The sequence below is a fragment of the Oculina patagonica genome, chromosome 1 (assembly GCF_052425735.1).
Source record: "Oculina patagonica isolate OP01 chromosome 1, crgOcupat, whole genome shotgun sequence".
NCBI classification, from domain to species: domain Eukaryota; kingdom Metazoa; phylum Cnidaria; class Anthozoa; order Scleractinia; family Oculinidae; genus Oculina; species Oculina patagonica.
In genome coordinates this window covers 23,452,938-23,469,853 of record NC_135758.1, presented here as the reverse complement: position 1 = coordinate 23,469,853, position 16,916 = coordinate 23,452,938, and the positions used below count along the sequence as shown (strand labels likewise).

The window sequence follows — 16,916 nt, the reverse complement described above, 5'->3', positions numbered from 1 at the left end:
TAGCGGGGTCCGATTTGTTTAAACACGAGTCTTGCTACAGAGTCAGATATCACCTGCTGATAATATCATCGTATGTCAACCTCTTCGCATCGTTTTGCACTGAACCTTGCATCATACACAAGCCACTTACCTTGAGAATGAAATTTACTGAAAGAACCATCGTTGTAATCTTTTATTTTTAAATACTAGTGCATTGAAGTTCAAAAGCAATAACTAGACAAGCTAATTAATGATTCAAACGCATCTAAAAACAGGCCAAAATACGATTTATTCTTTATCAAAAAATATTCCCGCTGTGTACACCTAGCTTTTATAGCTAATGAAAGAACTTGTTATTTGTTTTCTTGCCAATTGATTCCAATTCTTTTGTACTAAATATCAAATACTCACAACACGGTCGCAAATTATTATTCACAAGAAGCTGGTTAGACTTATTTCATCACCTATGATATTTTGTGAGGATTTGTTAGTCATTTGTAAGTATTGATAAATCATTTTTTTGTTAACACATTTCCATTACAGCTTTAAAATTTTTCCTCATTTGAGAATTAAAGGTATCAATTTCCCGTTTTTTTTTTTTTTGTAAAAGCAACACTTCACTAAATTGGCCGTAATACGGCCAAATTCGAAATACAAGTGGATTTATGTAAGCGACAGGTTAATATATTGCTCTTTTGCACGAAAAATAGTAAGTTTAAACTCCTATCCACAAAACATCCAACTAACCAGCCTGGCTCTGCGAACCGATCGTTTCCTTGATTATAACAATTAAGTTTCCTTGCTTTTAACATGTGTTAAACACTGAACGGCCCAATCAATATGTATGCAGAGATGATAACTAATCAAAATCACTAGCTGTTTACTGACATTTTGAAATTAAACTGACCCCTTCAGCTGGCAAGTATAGATATATTATTACCGGCAGGAAAATGTCTCCGCGGCTGAAGAGCTGGGCAGTAAAAAATGTAGGGAGCTAGCGGGACCCTTTAGTCATATCAAACTTTCAGGGATGAAAGAGAGTTATGAAAAAAAAAGTTATCAGTAATTGACAACGATTTTCAATAACTGTTTTTCAGATTTGGGTGAAAAATGAACAGTACAGAGAGTATCGAACCATTGATATCCGGAATACCTTGGATAATACTGTTCAGTATCGAGGGATTGCTTATTTTGGCCGGAAATTCTGTTGCTGTTTTCATTTTCTTAAAGATTCGAAACAACTTGAAGCGTACAAGTTATTTGCTCATCAGTTTGACAGTCGCCGACCTTTTGCTTGGAATAGCGATATCTTTGTACCTTTGGGAAAGCATTGCTATGATGGGGGACAAAATTGTCAGCGTTAATGTGGCAAGAACCGCATTTATTATTGATCTGTTAGCCTCAACAGCATCGCTGTTATCGCTATCTTTAATTTCATTAGAAAGGATGTTTGCAATATTGCGGCCATTTCGGCATCGACTGTTGGAGACGTGGTACTACTTTGTCTGCATTAGTGTTGTTTGGTTGCTTGCAGTCACAAATACTGCAATAACTAGCTACCTTGTCGAAAGTGGTAATGCGGTAAATTTTGTGACTATTCCCATGTCCACGATCGCAATTCTTTCGATCTCCATTACCATTGCTTCTTATCTTGCCATATGGGTTGCTACGAGACGTAACCAATTGCACGCCGCCACGAACAGGTCCTTGGCAAATAACAGAAAGCTCGCGAAGACGCTTTTTATCGTCACGATTCTGTCCTTAATTACTTGGTTACCTGCCGGTATCAGTCTTGCATCTCCAAGTTACCTGACGGACTTCAATTCATCTTACGTGCTAATAACGCTTGCTTTGCAGTACGCCAATTCTTTTGTGAACCCAATAGTGTACTCTATCAGAATGGCCGAATTCAAGAAGGCACTGAAGAAGAATTTTTGTCGTTGTTTTTCGAGGAAGCCCATTCCTGATGATCTTCCTGTGTGGATTGCCCAAGGAATTTCGCTGACGTATTTCAGTAAGACTGATGACTAAGCTTTACTGTAGTTGTTGTTGCTGCTGTTTGTTTGTTTCTGCAGTTTACGTTTGAATGGTTTCAACTTGGTTTTTGAATAATAAACTTTTTTAGAGTCGGCCTGTGCTGGGAAGCGCTCTTCAAAAGGAGAATCTTTACCTACTGGAATGCAGTTAATCAGCTTACTGGTGATGAGCCGAGGTTTTGTTAATTTTGAATGATCACCTGTGAAAACCGACCTCGTCCATATAATCTATCTCGAGGTAGACAGGGTATAAAAATTTTAAGAAACTTTTGTGCACCATATATCTAACCGTGGTACTACTTTGTCTGCATTAGTGTTGTTTGGTTGCTTGCAACCATAAATACTGCAATAACTAGCTACCTTGTAGAAAGTGGTGATGCGGTAAATTTTGTGACTATTCCCATGTCCACGATCGCAATTTTCTCGATCCTCATTACCATTGCTTCTTATCTTGCCATATGGGTTGCTACGAGACGTAACCAATAGGCCTTATGCGTGATGGTGTCATATGCTCAAAATTCACCACCAAGCCTCGTTTACGCGAATTATTCTCAACCTCTGCCACCTTCATGCAGTTTTCACGTGGGTATTATTTTCATCTTTGCTGCTTAGGGAATTCGTTTACGATAAAATTTGCAAGTTTGCACTTCGAAAGCGAGGCTTGGTGGTGAAACTAGCCAGTCTGACGTAAACATGCATAAGGGCTATTGCACAACTCCACTAAAAGGTCGTTGGCACAAAACAGAAAGCTCGCCAAGACGCTTTTTATCGTCACGATTCTAGTTGCTGTGTGTCCCACCCACTCAGTGTTGGCGAATTGGTAACAAAATATCACAGTTGAGTCTTCTCTTTTTTGTTGACATTTGCAACAGAATCTGCAATACACCACTTTCCATAAGTAGCTACTGCTGCCGACGTTAAATTCGTTAGAAAATGTAATAAAAATAGAATGTATAATTTAAAAGCTTATGTTTGAAAATAACTAAAGTAGCTTTATATAGGGCTAATTCTTATCAAAATTTTTCACTTTGTTCCAGTTCGTCTCCAATCCATGTCATGAGTACTTATTATTTGCACCTCTCTGTTCGCGACCACGGTTCGGCAAAACTCAAATCATTACCCCATTACTGCATTAATATCGTTCCCCCTAATCAACACACTTGATAGCAATTAGGATTCCTGCTTATTTTCCAGCTGTTCTTCCGGCCCTCGGAGACTATCCTCCGATATACTTAGTACCTGAAGGGGTGTAGATTCAGTTTGCCGGTGTCCGTATATATTTATTTCAGTGATTTTAACCAGCTACTGCTGTAATTGGGAGGGGGGTATAAGAAAAACAAATCATCATATGTATCGGACATTTCTACCTGTCACAAGCCAACAAGAACAACCCTCCGGCTTATGTAGCTTTCAGGGTGAAGCGTAATCGCGGAATTGACCGAAAAACAATTTTTTATATTTATCAGTTTACTGTCAATTTTCATACTATCAATTTACAATGAACATAACAGTGATAATCGGACCCAACGGAATACCTTGGATGATTGTGTTCAGTATCGAGGGATTGCTTATTCTGGCTGGAAATTCTGTTTCTGCTTTCATCTTCTTGAAGATTCGAAACAACTTGAAGCGTACAAGTTATCTGCTTATCAGTTTGACAGTGGCCGACCTCTTGCTTGGAATAGCGATAACTTTGTACCTTTGGAAAAGCATTACGTTGATGAAGGGCAAAAATGTTAGCGTAAATGTGACAAGAACCGCATTAATTATTGATCTGTTAGCCTCAACAGCATCGCTGTTATCACTATCCCTCATTTCATTAGAGAGGATGTTTGCAATATTGCGGCCATTTCGGCATCGACTGTTGGAGACGTGGTACTACTTTGTCTGCATTAGTGTTGTTTGGTTGCTTGCAATCATAAATACTGTAGTAAGTAACTATCTGGTCGATAACGTCGCTGTAGATTATGTGACAATTCCCATGTCCACGCTTGCATTTCTCTCAATCCTGATAACCATCGCTTCTTACCTTGTCATATGGATAGCTGTCCAACGTAACCAAATACAGAACTCCACGAACAGGTCCTTGGCACAAAACAGAAAGCTCGCCAAGACGCTCTCCATCGTCACGATTCTGTCCTTAATTACTTGGTTACCTGCCGGTATCAGTCTTGCATCTTCAAGTTACCTTATGGACGTCAATTCATTTTACGTGCAATTTACGCTTGCTTTGCAGTACGCCAATTCCTTCCTGAACCCAATAGTGTACTGCTTCAGAATGGCCGAATTCAAGAAGTCATTGAAAAAACTGTTATGTCGTTGTTATTCGAGGAAGCCAATTTTGGAAGATGTTCCCGTGTTGATTAGCCAAGGAATTTCTCTGACGTATTTTAAAAGAGTAGGAGACGCGGAGGCCTAATGTTTAGTGTGCTGGACTCCGGTTGAAGCCCTGGCAGGGGTAACTGTGTTGTGTTCTTAGGGAAGTAAATTTGCTTTCACAGTGCTTCTTTCAACCCAGCTGTATAAATGGATACCGCCGAATTAAATGCTAGGGGTAACCTTGCGATGGACTAGCATCCTATGAAAGGTAGAATAAAAAAACTCCTGGTCGCTTCATGTTCGCAAACCGGAGGTTAACGTTGGGCTGATGCCCAGGCCACTTGGCTCGAATGCAGACTTGTTAAAAGAGTGCTGACTGATTTTTTTTCTTTGTAACTAGTGTTTTAATAGTTCAAGATTTATTGTTTAAGACTAATATTCATTTAAACTTATAGAAGTCTGTCCAGAATGGGTAACATTCTATACGAAAGGCTCCTTACTAGAAAACAGTTGACTGACCAACTAATGGCACGGCAAAGCATTTTTGAGCCGGTTTAATTTATCACTCTCTTCAAAATCTAGCCAGTGTCTATATCTTAATGGTTATATAACCTTAGTTGACAGCTTAAATTATGTTAAGTGTTCTAATTAACAAATAGATTCCATTTTGCCGTGCGTCTGTTCAGTTATAGATCACAGATGACGTCAAAATGTGGTAAGAACAAAAAAGTGGCCTACGAGCCGCTAGGAGAGTGGGTCACTGTTGTTCTTATCACATTTTGACGTCTTCTGTGATCTATAACTGAACAGACCCACGGCAAAATTGAATCTATTTGTTTTATATAATAAAACTCTGATTTGGACTATGAACTCTGATCACGCGCGCGAGTCACACCACCGCGTGACGTCATCTATGCGTCTGTACTCTGATAGATCATAAGTAACAACCAATCATAATGCGCGTAGAATTCAGGTTATTATATAATGCGAGGTAGAACGCATTTTCATTATTCATAATTCGCATATTTATATTTCATCAGAGACACTTGAGTACTTATATTTTTATCACGGCTTTTCACTGTTATGCTACATCAACTGGTTATTTGACATGTATGTAATTAAAATTACAATCAATGTTATAATGCAGCTGGAAAGTTTAAGTTTTGTTTCTATGCTTTTTGTGCTTCCCCAACGATTTGCAGAAAACATTGAAAAGCTGGCAGATGAATGTAAATCATGCAAAAACGAGGATTCACTTAAAACAACACCTTAAAATTAAGCAATAACAAAAACAGTCATGACCAACACCGTCAACCTTTTATTCCTCGCGAAGCGAAATCTATAATTTTGTCCCTCAAAGGGCTCAGGCGGGATGAAATCTCGTGTGGAGTTTACGGTCATATATATTGTGAGCTTGGTGTCTGGCGGAAATGACGTCACACGGCCGCGCGCTGGTGGCCTAATGGTGTAAGCGTCGAACTTGAAATCAGATCTTCGGGACTGAGGGCGGGGGTTCGAATACTATTATTTTTATTTTGTGGGTTCGAATCTTGAGCCTTTCATTTTTATCGTTTTTCTTTTCGGATTAAAATAACACTGATTTCCACATAATACTCCCTCAACGCCTATTCAGGCTATAAACTGCCGGGTCTGTAAGCGTGCAGTTCGTTGTTGTTCAGTTTCTGTTTGTATTCTGTCTGCTGTATTTTGTCGAAGTCTCTGTAATCGTGCAGTTCGTTGTTGTTCAGTTTCTGTTTGTATTCTGTCCGCGGTATTTTGTCGAAGTCTCTGTAATCGTGCAGTTCGTTGTTGTTCAGTTTCTGTTTGTATTCTGTCTTCTGGATTTTGTCGAAGTCTCTGTAATCGTGCAGTTCGTTAAAGTTCAGTTTCTGTTTCTATTCTGTTTGCTGTATTTTGTCGGAGTCTCTGTAATCGTGCAGTTCGTTGTTGTTCAGTTTCTGTTTGTATTCTGTCTACTGTATTTTGTCCGTTACTAGGCAACAATAACTCAGAGCTTCGCGAGGCCCTGCGAGTCACGTATTACTAGTTAATGTCTATAGTTTTACAAATCAAATGGCAAAAACAACGCATTTTTTTCCGTATATTAAACTTAAACCTTGTTAGCATATTAAGCAATTGACTACGAGCCCGGTTTTTTATGACTGAACAACCAGTGAGGCTCAGCTGAGCTGGGTATTACTCTCTAAAAACGAGGGCGAATAATCTTAGTGTTCTAGCAGAAAATATAAGAAGGAAGTAGTCAAAAAATTACAATTTTGGATAAGAAAGCCACAAATTTGCGTGCGACCGTGGTCCATTAGCGAAGGGAATGGAAACAATAAAATTTGTACACTGCAGTAAAACACGACGTACAAGCTAAATAAACGCGTTCGCAAGTTGTGACAACATATGTTGTACCCAGGTTGGAAAATAAGTGGGAGTAAGAAGGAGTTAGCAACGATCATTGGTAAACTAAAGAGTCTCGACAGATTTTATCCACTTCAAAATAACTCCACTGGTAGACCCTGATAACTGTTCACCAAATGAACTATGTCGCCGCCAACATCGAGACCGTAGCTTCTTAAGAGACGTCTTAAACTCGGGCATCTTGAAACAGTAAACAACCGGATTCAAAAACGAGTTCGAATATTGCACTACTATGGTTATTTGCACCCTGAATGAATGCAGGTGAGTTAAGTAGTCTCTAAAGGCAATGCTTATACCAGAGGGTAAGTACGTAACGATCGACAGGGCTGTTACGATAAAAAGAGTCTTTGCGAGCTTTCGGTTTTGTTCCGCGGTCCTTGAGACATTGGTGGACATTTCGTTGCGTCTCGTTGAGATCCAAATCGCTAGATAGGCGCCAGTTATGATCAAGACCGAGCTGATAACGGTACCAACCGTCAGAATACTGTAGGCATTGTCAATGTTCACATTTACAGTTACATTTAAGAATGCTAGAAACCACACGATTGCGACAGAAACATGGTAGTACCGTGTGCTTAAAGTTCGGTGGCGAAATGGCCACAATATTGCCAACATTCTTTCTAATGAAATTAAAGCCAGGGATAATATGGACGAAATAATTCCAATAACATCAACACTTAGGGCTGTTTTACCAACTATGCTACTAAGTTCCATTTCCATCATCACTGCAATAGCATCCCACAGCCAAAAGATGATTCCTACTCCCACTAAGATGTCAGCAGCTGCAAGATTGATGAGAAGATAGCTGGTACGCTTCAGTCGTTTCCGAATGCTCCAAAAGATGTAAACTGTGATAGAGTTTCCAGTGAGTATCAAAACGGTTTCACAAATGTAAACAATCATCCACGGAACTCCCCTGAACAATTGAAAGTGGGTCGAGCTCGTGTTGGTCATTCTTTATCGATACCTTATTATAAAAACGGGAAAAAAAGTATTTTCTTTTGCACAAGGTAATAGTATTCTTATTTTCAATAACTGTTAACGCCTTATTAGACGAAGTTTAAATTATTAATGTTATTAATTTTTAATCCAACTCGATTCAATTTATTTGTCACAAAGCTTATATAAAGTGCGTCGTCTAAAATAAAAAAAATCAGATTTACCTTTATTTGTAGCTATTTATTAGCCCTACCGTTCCAGGCTCAAGTGAAGAAAACACTGCAATGCTTGAAAACACTTAAATGCAGCTCTTTGGAATCATATTGGGAGAGAGAGCAATTTAAAACCTAACCTGACACTTGATAAATATTAAAATATTAATCATCTATTTTTGCCAAAACTGAAAAAAAAATTAAAACATAAAAGTTTCTTGGGTTTTATTGGGACCCATTTTGTAAACAACGAACTGCTCTGCAAATAAACATTACACCAGCTTTCAATAAAATATTAATGTCTTGCAAAAGTTTCCCTCTTTTTATGCCAGAAAATATTATTACCATTTAACTGAATAGCATAAATATAATTCACTTTATCTTCTGAAAACAGGGAGCTTTGTATCTTGGATAAATCCAAGCTGTTTGTGGCGATATCTTTTGTTTCAAAATAAACTGGCTTCTTTAAGTCGTACGAGCCCTTTATGGAACGGATACTATACTGTGTAGACTTCTGTTAAATTTAACCACATTACACCTAGTATGTCAACTGATTACACCTTTGGATGTGTGCATTTATTGTCCAATTCTTTAATGTTATTTCTGTATTAATATTTTTTTTTAGGCTGCCCAGAATGCCCAGAAGGAATCTGTTGATCTTTTTCAAAGCTTGTTTTTTCAAGACTTACCTGAGGATGACGAGAGACGGAACTGTGACGCTGTTATTTTTAATCTCAGAGCGAATGGCGTTCTCGTGTTTGTTCCACGGTAAATAATAAAAAACTTAATCCAAAAAAAATTAGATCAACAAACACACCTAAGAAATAACTCGTGTATAGGAGCTACGCCACAGTTAATCTCCTGTGCAGCCATTGTTTGGGCTCTACACTCAACGCGGCCTGTTGAGGAGGGAGCGTTGCAGGATGAGTCTAAAAAAAGGCTGTATAGGACACTACGTCACGGTGTCTAAAGTCATTTTGCATTTTGTACAGAAAAATCTTTAAAATAAAGGAAAACTCAATTATGTAGAGAAAAAATAAGGTAACTTTTTCCAAGAATTGCCATCCGCCAGTAGTGTAGCAGCTCTCGTAAGCTTGTAATTCTACTGGTCCCCTTGCGTAGCAGTTGCTATTACTTTGGGGGCTATGTGCGTTTTTCCTGTTGTTTGTTCTATTGTTCTCTCGAAGAGTAGTGAGCCATTCATGTGAGACCGTGCGAGGGCTGCTACCCGACCCTTATCCCTAAAGCAGCTCCTTTAGAGCAGTTTTCAATTGAGTGTCGTAAAACCAAAACCAAAACCAAAACCAAAGTAATTACTTTAGCCAATCACAAAAAACACAGACAATTCAGTGAACCAATCAAAACTCAAAGCAAATACATGTAGCCGGCACGAAGCGCGGGAAAACGTGCGCGCGCGAGTCACGATTGGTTTTGGTTTTACTTCTGATTGGCTAAGAAAGTGGCGCGAGATTTTTAAGCCAATCACTAAGCGTAGCAATGCAAATCAAAGCAAACGCAATTAACTTTCGACACTCAAGTGAAAACCGCTCTACCATGTATTAACTGGTAAATGTTTACACGTTCAAAGCAGTTGCTACCTGATCTGTTGTCTACGTGTTCTCATAAAAAGGAACTATGATTATCATAAACAGTCGTTCTCCCTCCTTGCTTTTCAGTTACGGCTTAAAGGGCCCAGTCTATCTAAAGGACAAAACAGGACAAGTAGTCACTCCTCACGTAAAAGAGGATTCAGTCATTTTCGGCCCGGGTAAGTAAATCTAGATTTATAGAGTGCTTTTCACTTGAGTGTCAAAAGTAATTCGAGTTTGCCTTGGTTTTGCATTACTATGATAAGTGATTGGTTTAAAAGCTCACGCCACTTTCTAAACCAATCAGAAGTAAAACCAAAACCAATCGTGATTTGCTCGCATGCATTTAACCGCGTACAAGTATACATGTATTAATTGTGTTTACTGTTGCCTTGGTGTTGCCCTTTTTCATCATGATTAATTTGCCAACCATTACATAGTGCAAAGAAAATGTTATTTTCTTTACAGCCAATTCATTTCTTGTTAGGAAATATCGTTATGCTCGACAAAGTAAGTAGACACAGAGCGTAATCAGATACTCATCAGTTGAGCGCACCCAGAAATAGTTTTCAAGATGCGAGCTTTTAACGTTGCTTTCGTATTTCACAGGATCGCTTTCTCGTCACGAATATCACGCGACGGTCAGAAATTCTGCTGGATCCTTCGACTTTCGATTGTTTGACCATATTCAGGTTTGTTTAACCTCACTGTGTACATGTTATCCAGTTTGACCTGTTTATAAAAAAAAATTCTGTATTTGTTTCGTTTCAAGGTAAGAATATCGGTCGCCAAGTCCCTTGCGCATGCTCAGTCTCTCAAACTGGAACTGCTGTCTTTGGAAACGAGACAGAGTCCTCCACTGAGTGAAATGGCCTCACAAGATGACGTTTCACATAAAATGAAGAGAAGCGAGCTTGTGAAGGTACATGTACCGTTTATGCCAGATTCTGGGGAACAACGTATTTTGCCAATTTTTCGAAAAAAATATGTAGCAATTTTTAGCACCTTGTTAATGATTTAAGGTTTCTTTTGTCAGGAGGTGAAGTCAAGTCGAGTGGAAGAACATAAAAGCGTTGGAACGCAAGGACTTGAAGGCGACTTTGCCAAACTCAAATCAGAGTTCGGCCAAACACATGAAAGTGTGAGCTTCTACTGTCTTATGGAATTCTTCAGAGAAATGTCCCTGAGAGACGATGACGGATGATCACACGTGTGGTTTCATAGAAGAATGCAAAAAATACGTTATCTTTTGCGATTTAAATGAATAGAGCTGCGTTGCTAATTGGGGACACACTATATATAAAAAAAACTTTTATAGGGTTAACACAATTGCTGGTGAACCAGAAGTTACATGGTGGCCCTTGAATACATGCCCAAACAAAAATTGCAAATAAACAGAACTTGTTAAAAATCTCAATTGGTGGGAGGCTGATCAGTTGGCGATATACAAAGCGTGGAGGAGTTGAATTTGGGACAACCAAACACAAATCCATCCAGTGACAGATGGGAGAATTTGAACCGGGACCTCCAGATTTCAAATCCAGCGCCTTGATCACTAGGCAACACCATCTCCATTGACAACTCCAACTTGTTTGAGGGTGACTAGTTGGGTATTAACATTAACATGGCTGTTGTGTAAAGTGATTGAGCAAACACATATTGTAAACGTAACATTGACTTAATAACAATCCCAACTAGTTTGAGGCTGACTTGCCATTGCCTTGTTACAACTTCAACTATAGGTCATGATGGAGGACTTGAAACCGGAACCTCCGGATTTCTCCTCCAGGGCCATGACCACTCAGTGGTAGAGCCACCTACAGAATTTTTTATTTGAATAAATCCTGTAAATAACGTATAGATAATAACTAGGTTGCGACATTATGTATGGGTGGACAAAATGGAAAATGGAGGACTTGAACCTGGAAACTCCGGATTTCACCTCCAACGCCATGACCACTCAGTCGGGGCGCCACCTCTAGAATTTTGCTTATCTTGCAAATAACGTATGGACAATAACTAAGTTGCAACATTATGTATTGGTGGACAAAGTGAAGGACTCTGGAACCTCCGGATTTTTCCTCAACCGCCACGACCACTCGGTCGTGGCGCCACCTCTAGAATGTTCATTTAAATTATTCCTGTAAATAATGCATGGGCAATAACTCCGGACCCCCGGATTTTCTCCTCCAGCGCCACGACCGCTCAGTTGTGGCGCCACCTATATGAATAAATTCTGTAAATAATGTATGGGCAATAACTAAGTTGCAACTTATGGAAAGGTTAACAAAATGGAGGACTTGAACCCGGACTCTCCGGAGTTCACCGGCAACGACTTGAGATTTTTTTTTTAAATAAATCCTGTAAATAACGTTTGGGTAATAAATAAGTTGCAATAAAATAATTATAAATGGAGGACTTGAACCTGGAACCTTCCACCCAAAACATGTTACGACGTTGTATAATCCCAGTAATTCCGGGCTTATTACCAGCATTTTATTGTAAAATATGTAAGCTGTTGTTAAACTTTAGTCCACAAAATATCTGGGTGAATCCTGGTTATAAATTACTAGAAATTAAACAATAAAAATCTACTGTGAAAGGCGAGATAAATTATGAATGTAGTTTGGCAAAACGTGATTAAAATTAACATGTCAATTTCGTTTTTTGCAGATTCTTACTGAGCTATTCCTCGTCCTGTAAACTTCCTTTTTGTATCAAATTTATATAAAAATTCTGATTGATCTAAGATTTCCATCTCGTGGACGCTGTCGAATTTTTTTCGATAGCCAGTTACATCAGTTTATAAAAGACGTAAGTTATAAGTAATGGTGATAGGACTTAGTGAAGTCCAATTAATATTCGGTCTGTAAATAAATCATATAAGTGATTAACAAAATCGACAACCCCATAGCGGGGTCCGATTTGTTTAAACACGAGTCTTGCTACAGAGTCAGATATCACCTGCTGATAATATCATCGTATGTCAACCTCTTCGCATCGTTTTGCACTGAACCTTGCATCTTACACAAGCCACTTACCTTGAGAATGAAATTTACTGAAAGAACCATCGTTGTAATCTTTTATTTTTAAATCCTAGTGCATTGAAGTTCAAAAGCAATAACTAGACAAGCTAATTAATGATTCAAACGCATCTAAAAACAGGCCAAAATACGATTTATTCTTTATCAAAAAATATTCCCGCTGTGTACACCTAGCTTTTATAGCTAATGAAAGAACTTGTTATTTGTTTTCTTGCCAATTGATTCCAATCCTTTTGTACTAAACATCAAATACTCACAACACGGTCGCAAATTATTATTCACAAGAAGCTGGTTAGACTTATTTCATCACCTATGATATTTTGTGAGGATTTGTTAGTCATTTGTAAGTATTGATAAATCATTTTTTTGTTAACACATTTACATTACAGCTTTAAAATTTTTCCTCATTTGAGAATTAAACGTATCAATTTCCCGTTTTTTTTTTGTAAAAGCAACACTTCACTACATTGGCCGTAATACGGCCAAATTCGAAATACAAGTGGATTTATGTAAGCGACAGGTTAATATATTGCTCTTTTGCACGAAAAAAAGTAAGTTTAAACTCCTATCCACAAAACATCCAACTAACCAGCCTGGCTCTGAAAATGTCTCCGCGGCTGAAAAGCTGGGCAGTAAAAAATGTAGGGAGCTAGCGGGACCCTTTAGTCATATCAAACTTTCAGGGATGAAAGAGAGTTATGAAAAAAAAAGTTATCAGTAATTGACAACGATTTTCAATAACTGTTTTTCAGGTTTGGGTGAAAAATGAACGGTACAGCGAGTATCGAACCATTAATATCCGGAATACCTTGGATAATACTGTTCAGTATCGAGGGATTGCTTATTTTGGCCGGAAATTCTGTTGCTGTTTTCATTTTCTTAAAGATTCGAAACAACTTGAAGCGTACAAGTTATTTGCTCATCAGTTTGACAGTCGCCGACCTTTTGCTTGGAATAGCGATATCTTTGTACCTTTGGGAAAGCATTGCTATGATGGGGGACAAAATTGTCAGCGTTAATGTGGCAAGAACCGCATTTATTATTGATCTGTTAGCCTCAACAGCATCGCTGTTATCGCTATCTTTAATTTCATTAGAAAGGATGTTTGCAATATTGCGGCCATTTCGGCATCGACTGTTGGAGACGTGGTGCTACTTTGTCTGCATTAGTGTTGTTTGGTTGCTTGCAGTCACAAATACTGCAATAACTAGCTACCTTGTCGAAAGTGGTAATGCGGTAAATTTTGTGACTATTCCCATGTCCACGATCGCAATTCTTTCGATCTCCATTACCATTGCTTCTTATCTTGCCATATGGGTTGCTACGAGACGTAACCAATTGCACGCCGCCACGAACAGGTCCTTGGCAAATAACAGAAAGCTCGCGAAGACGCTTTTTATCGTCACGATTCTGTCCTTAATTACTTGGTTACCTGCCGGTATCAGTCTTGCATCTCCAACTTACCTGACGGACTTCAAGTCATCTTACGTGCTAATAACGCTTGCTTTGCAGTACGCCAATTCTTTTGTGAACCCAATAGTGTACTCTATCAGAATGGCCGAATTCAAGAAGGCACTGAAGAAGAATTTTTGTCGTTGTTTTTCGAGGAAGCCCATTCCTGATGACCTTCCTGTGTGGATTGCCCAAGGAATTTCGCTGACGTATTTCAGTAAGACTGATGACTAAGCTTTACTGTAGTTGTTGTTGCTGCTGTTTGTTTGTTTCTGCAGTTTACGTTTGAATGGTTTCAACTTGGTTTTTGAATAATAAACTTTTTTAGAGTCGGCCTGTGCTGGGAAACGCTCTTCAAAAGGAGAATCTTTACCTACTGGAATGCAGTTAATCAGCTTACTGGTGATGAGCCGAGGTTTTGTTAATTTTGAATGATCACCTGTGAAAACCGACCTCGTCCATATAATCTATCTCGAGGTAGACAGGGTATAAAAATTTTAAGAAACTTTTGTGCACCATATATCTAGACGTGGTACTACTTTGTCTGCATTAGTGTTGTTTGGTTGCTTGCAACCATAAATACTGCAATAACTAGCTACCTTGTAGAAAGTGGTGATGCGGTAAATTTTGTGACTATTCCCATGTCCACGATCGCAATTTTCTCGATCCTCATTACCATTGCTTCTTATCTTGCCATATGGGTTGCTACGAGACGTAACCAATAGGCCTTATGCGTGATGGTGTCATATGCTCAAAATTCACCACCAAGCCTCGTTTACGCGAATTATTCTCAACCTCTGCCACCTTCATGCAGTTTTCACGTGGGTATTATTTTCATCTTTGCTGCTTAGGGAATTCGTTCACGATAAAATTTGCAAGTTTGCACTTCGAAAGCGAGGCTTGGAGGTGAAACTAGCCAGTCTGACGTAAACATGCATAAGGGCTATTGCACAACTCCACTAAAAGGTCGTTGGCACAAAACAGAAAGCTCGCCAAGACGCTTTTTATCGTCACGATTCTAGTTGCTGTGTGTCCCACCCACTCAGTGTTGGCGAATTGGTAACAAAATATCACAGTTGAGTCTTCTCTTTTTTGTTGACATTTGCAACAGAATCGGCAATACACCACTTTCCATAAGTAGCTACTGCTGCCGACGTTACATTCGTTAGAAAATGTAATAAAAATAGAATGTATAATTTAAAAGCTTATGTTTGAAAATAACTAAAGTAGCTTTATATAGGGCTAATTCTTATCAAAATTTTTCACTTTGTTCCAGTTCGTCTCCAATCCATGTCATGAGTACTTGTTATTTGCACCTCTCTGTTCGCGACCACGGTTCGGCAAAACTCAAATCATTACCCCATTACTGCATTAATATCGTTCCCCCTAATCAACACACTTGATAGCAATTAGGATTCCTGCTTATTTTCCAGCTGTTCTTCCGGCCCTCGGAGACTATCCTCCGATATACTTAGTACCTGAAGGGGTGTAGATTCAGTTTGCCGGTGTCCGTATATATTTATTTCAGTGATTTTAACCAGCTACTGCTGTAATTGGGAGGGGGGTATAAGAAAAACAAATCATCATATGTATCGGACATTTCTACCTGTCACAAGCCAACAAGAACAACCCTCCGGCTTATGTAGCTTTCAGGGTGAAGCGTAATCGCGGAATTGACCGAAAAACAATTTTTTATATTTATCAGTTTACTGTCAATTTTCATACTATCAATTTACAATGATAACAGTGATAATCGGACCCAACGGAATACCTTGGATGATTGTGTTCAGTATCGAGGGATTGCTTATTCTGGCTGGAAATTCTGTTTCTGCTTTCATCTTCTTGAAGATTCGAAACAACTTGAAGCGTACAAGTTATCTGCTTATCAGTTTGACAGTGGCCGACCTCTTGCTTGGAATAGCGATAACTTTGTACCTTTGAAAAAGCATTACGTTGATGAAGGGCAAAAATGTTAGCGTAAATGTGACAAGAACCGCATTAATTATTGATCTGTTAGCCTCAACAGCATCGCTGTTATCACTTTCTCTCATTTCATTAGAGAGAATGTTTGCAATATTGCGGCCATTTCGCCATCGACTGTTGGAGACGTGGTACTACTTTGTCTGCATTAGTGGTGTTTGGTTACTTGCAATCATAAATACTGTAGTAAGTAACTTTCTAGTCGATAACGTCGCTGTAGATTATGTGACAATTCCCATGTCCACGCTTGCATTTCTCTCAATCCTGATAACCATCGCTTCTTACCTTGTCATATGGATAGCTGTCCAACGTAACCAAATACAGAACTCCACGAACAGGTCCTTGGCACAAAACAGAAAGCTCGCCAAGACGCTCTCCATCGTCACGATTCTGTCCTTAATTACTTGGTTACCTGCCGGTATCAGTCTTGCATCTCCAAGTTACCTTATGGACGTCAATTCATTTTACGTGCAAATAACGCTTGCTTTGCAGTTTGCCAATTCCTTCCTGAACCCAATAGTGTACTGCTTCAGAATGGCCGAATTCAAGAAGTCATTGAAAAAACTGTTATGTCGTTGTTATTCGAGGAAGCCAATTTTGGAAGATGTTCCCGTGTTGATAAGCCAAGGAATTTCTCTGACGTATTTTAAAAGAGTAGGAGACGCGGTGGCCTAATGTTTATGTGCTGGACTCCGGTTGGAGTGGTCAAGGTTTAAGCCCTGGCAGGGGTAACTGTGTCGGGTTCTTAGGGAAGAAAATTTGCTGTCACAGTGCTTCTTTCAACCCAGCTGTATAAATGGATACCGCCGAGTTAAATGCTAGGGGTAACCTTGCGATGGACTAGCATCCTACGCAAGGTAAAATAAAAAAAACTCCTGGTCGCTTCATGTTCGCAAACCGGAGGTTAACGTTGGTCTGAGGCCCACTTGGCTCGAATGC

At 39.1% G+C, this 16,916-nt stretch overlaps 3 protein-coding genes across 3 annotated transcripts; all 3 read left to right on the top strand.

Moving 5' to 3' along the window:
• Window positions 1-7,016: 7,016 nt before the first annotated feature.
• Window positions 7,017-10,705, top strand: LOC144645814 (DIS3-like exonuclease 1). Its single transcript, XM_078505356.1, has 6 exons — window positions 7,017-7,022; window positions 8,538-8,680; window positions 9,589-9,680; window positions 10,111-10,193; window positions 10,274-10,423; window positions 10,538-10,705. The coding sequence occupies exons 1-6, from the start codon at window positions 7,017-7,019 to the stop codon at window positions 10,703-10,705; spliced, it is 642 nt and encodes a 213-aa protein (XP_078361482.1).
• A 2,833-nt stretch (window positions 10,706-13,538) lies between these two features.
• On the top strand, window positions 13,539-14,432 carry LOC144645803 (galanin receptor 2a-like). The gene is made up of 2 exons (XM_078505345.1): window positions 13,539-14,214; window positions 14,326-14,432. The coding sequence occupies exons 1-2, from the start codon at window positions 13,539-13,541 to the stop codon at window positions 14,430-14,432; spliced, it is 783 nt and encodes a 260-aa protein (XP_078361471.1).
• A 1,521-nt stretch (window positions 14,433-15,953) lies between these two features.
• Window positions 15,954-16,789, top strand: LOC144645792 (uncharacterized). Its single transcript, XM_078505337.1, has one exon. The coding sequence runs from the start codon at window positions 15,954-15,956 to the stop codon at window positions 16,650-16,652; it is 699 nt and encodes a 232-aa protein (XP_078361463.1). The 3' UTR covers window positions 16,653-16,789.
• The last annotated feature ends 127 nt before the right edge of the window (window positions 16,790-16,916 follow it).